The sequence below is a fragment of the Microtus ochrogaster genome, chromosome 4, assembly GCF_000317375.1.
Source record: "Microtus ochrogaster isolate Prairie Vole_2 chromosome 4, MicOch1.0, whole genome shotgun sequence".
NCBI classification, from domain to species: Eukaryota; Metazoa; Chordata; class Mammalia; order Rodentia; family Cricetidae; genus Microtus; species Microtus ochrogaster.
In genome coordinates, this window is record NC_022011.1 from 39,357,375 (window position 1) to 39,359,258 (window position 1,884).

Below are 1,884 nucleotides of genomic sequence, written 5' to 3' on the forward strand. Positions count from 1 at the left end.
CCTGCCTCTGCCTCCTGAGTGCTGGGATTAAAGGCGTGCGCCACCACCGCCCGGCAGCATTTTTTTTTTTTCAAGACAGTTTTTCTGTGTAGCTTTGCAGCCTGTCCTGGAACTTGTTCTGTAGACCTGACTGGCCTTGAATTCACAGAGATCCTTCTGCCTCTGCCCCAGAGTATTCAAGGTGCATGCTACCACTGCCTGACAGTTTTAAAAACTAAACAAAAACAACAACAAAAAAAGGCTTTGCGTAGGTACACTGGGCGGTTCTGTGACTTTTAATACAGCCAGAACTGTTATGCAGAGAAACACTAACCCTATCTTGAAAAAAACAAAACAAAAACAAACGAGCTACGTGTTAAGACCAGTCTCTAAAGAAAGTTTCCTGTGGTCCAGGCTGCCCTTCTGCATCTTTCTCCAGAGTGCAGGGTTACAGGTGTGTATCACTGCACTCAACAGGACTTCACTGCAAACAGTAGGACAGGGGTGACGGCGGTGAGGAGGGCTCTAGAGGACCCACAGCTGGCCAGGTGCAGGGTGTCCTCACCTTATTCTTCTCCGTAAGTTGCTGCTCTAAGTCCTGCTTTTCTTTCTGTAGCTGCTCTATACTCATGGCTTCAACCTCACCATTTGGAGTTCCTTCTGCTGCCTGAAGCTCATACTCAGAATTCTGCATGGCTTTTGCGATGACCTACAAGATAGTGGTAACAGGACAAAAGGTAGAAGCTGAGATGCAGATTGGTGGGGAGGAAGTGCCAGCTCACTGCACAGGTGTTAGTGGGAAGTAAGGTCAGACATAAGATTCTCTCCAGTGGCTGCCAGGCGAACTAGTGGCCTATGGTGATCAATGGGCACACTAACAGGTGCTTCACAAAGACGCCCGTACAGGTCTCAATCCTCCTAGGAAGCAGAGCACCTTTACCACAAAGGCAGGACCTTATAAGTGCAGAGCACTTATAAGGCACTCCACCCTACCCCAGTACCGGACAGGACAGCACTCACAAGTGACTCCGGGCCCTGCAGCTGCAGGGGGTCCTGTCCTGTTGTAGCTGGCACTGCCTCCTGGGCTCTGCAGCTCCTCAAGGCCTCCAGTTCATTCTGTAGTTGGTGCATCTGCAGCAGGGCAGAACTGTGACCTAGGGTGGCAGGAGCACAGTGTGAGCAGTGACTGCTGGCTCGCTAGCAACCCCTCGCTGGTCAGGGGTCGACCCCTCACCTTTCTCCAGCTGGTCAAGTTCCTGCTCCTTCTGGAGAAGCACCTCGTCCTTTTCACACAGGCTCCGATTTTTCTCTTCTATGATGGCTGACAACTGGGCAGCCTTAGCAGGAAACTCAGCATGAGAAGGGCTGAAAAAATCCCCTCTCCTACAGGGATTCCATTTTCCAACTTGTGGGTAAGGGGAAGCCCTCCTTGGAATCCGTAGCCTAGAACAAACCTATGGCAATTGGATCCATTCTGCTGAATGGCCCTGCACAGGGCACTTCTCTTCACTGCCCCTATAGCCTATGCTGGGCCAACCCAGAGTATGGGAAGTTTTGGTCAGCCTCTCAATACATCTTTTCCTGAGAACCCATGCTGCACCAGTCTGTTGGATCACCTCATTCTGGTGTCAGAAGGTATGATTACCCTAAGTTCTTTTCAGAGGTGACTAGGGCTCAGACTGCTTAAGACTCATTGGAGACCTCTAGCCAGCAGGACCAGAGCCAGGTGCTCTGTCTGTTCCCATGTATGGTTTCCCTACACTTCTGTTTCTTTTTTCTTTTTTCCTTTTTTTTTTTTTAAAAATATTTATTTATTTATTTATTTATTTATTTATTTATTTATTTATTATGTATACAATATTCTGTCTGTGTGTATGCCTACAGGCCAGAAGAGGGCACCAGACC

General features: G+C 48.8%; 1 protein-coding gene across 3 annotated transcripts in view; it reads right to left on the reverse strand.

Annotated features, from left to right (window-relative positions):
* The window catches only part of Golga1 (golgin A1), a 55,480-nt gene that overhangs the window by 5,151 nt on the left and 48,445 nt on the right, over window positions 1–1,884 (reverse strand). For all 3 annotated transcript variants that reach the window (XM_013346030.2, XM_013346028.2, XM_013346029.2), the window contains 3 exons: window positions 1,214–1,316; window positions 1,000–1,133; window positions 545–688 (listed from right to left, as the gene is read on the reverse strand). In XM_013346030.2, coding sequence (XP_013201484.1) covers window positions 545–688; window positions 1,000–1,133; window positions 1,214–1,316 — 381 coding nt within the window. The remainder of the gene's footprint in view (window positions 1–544; window positions 689–999; window positions 1,134–1,213; window positions 1,317–1,884) is intronic.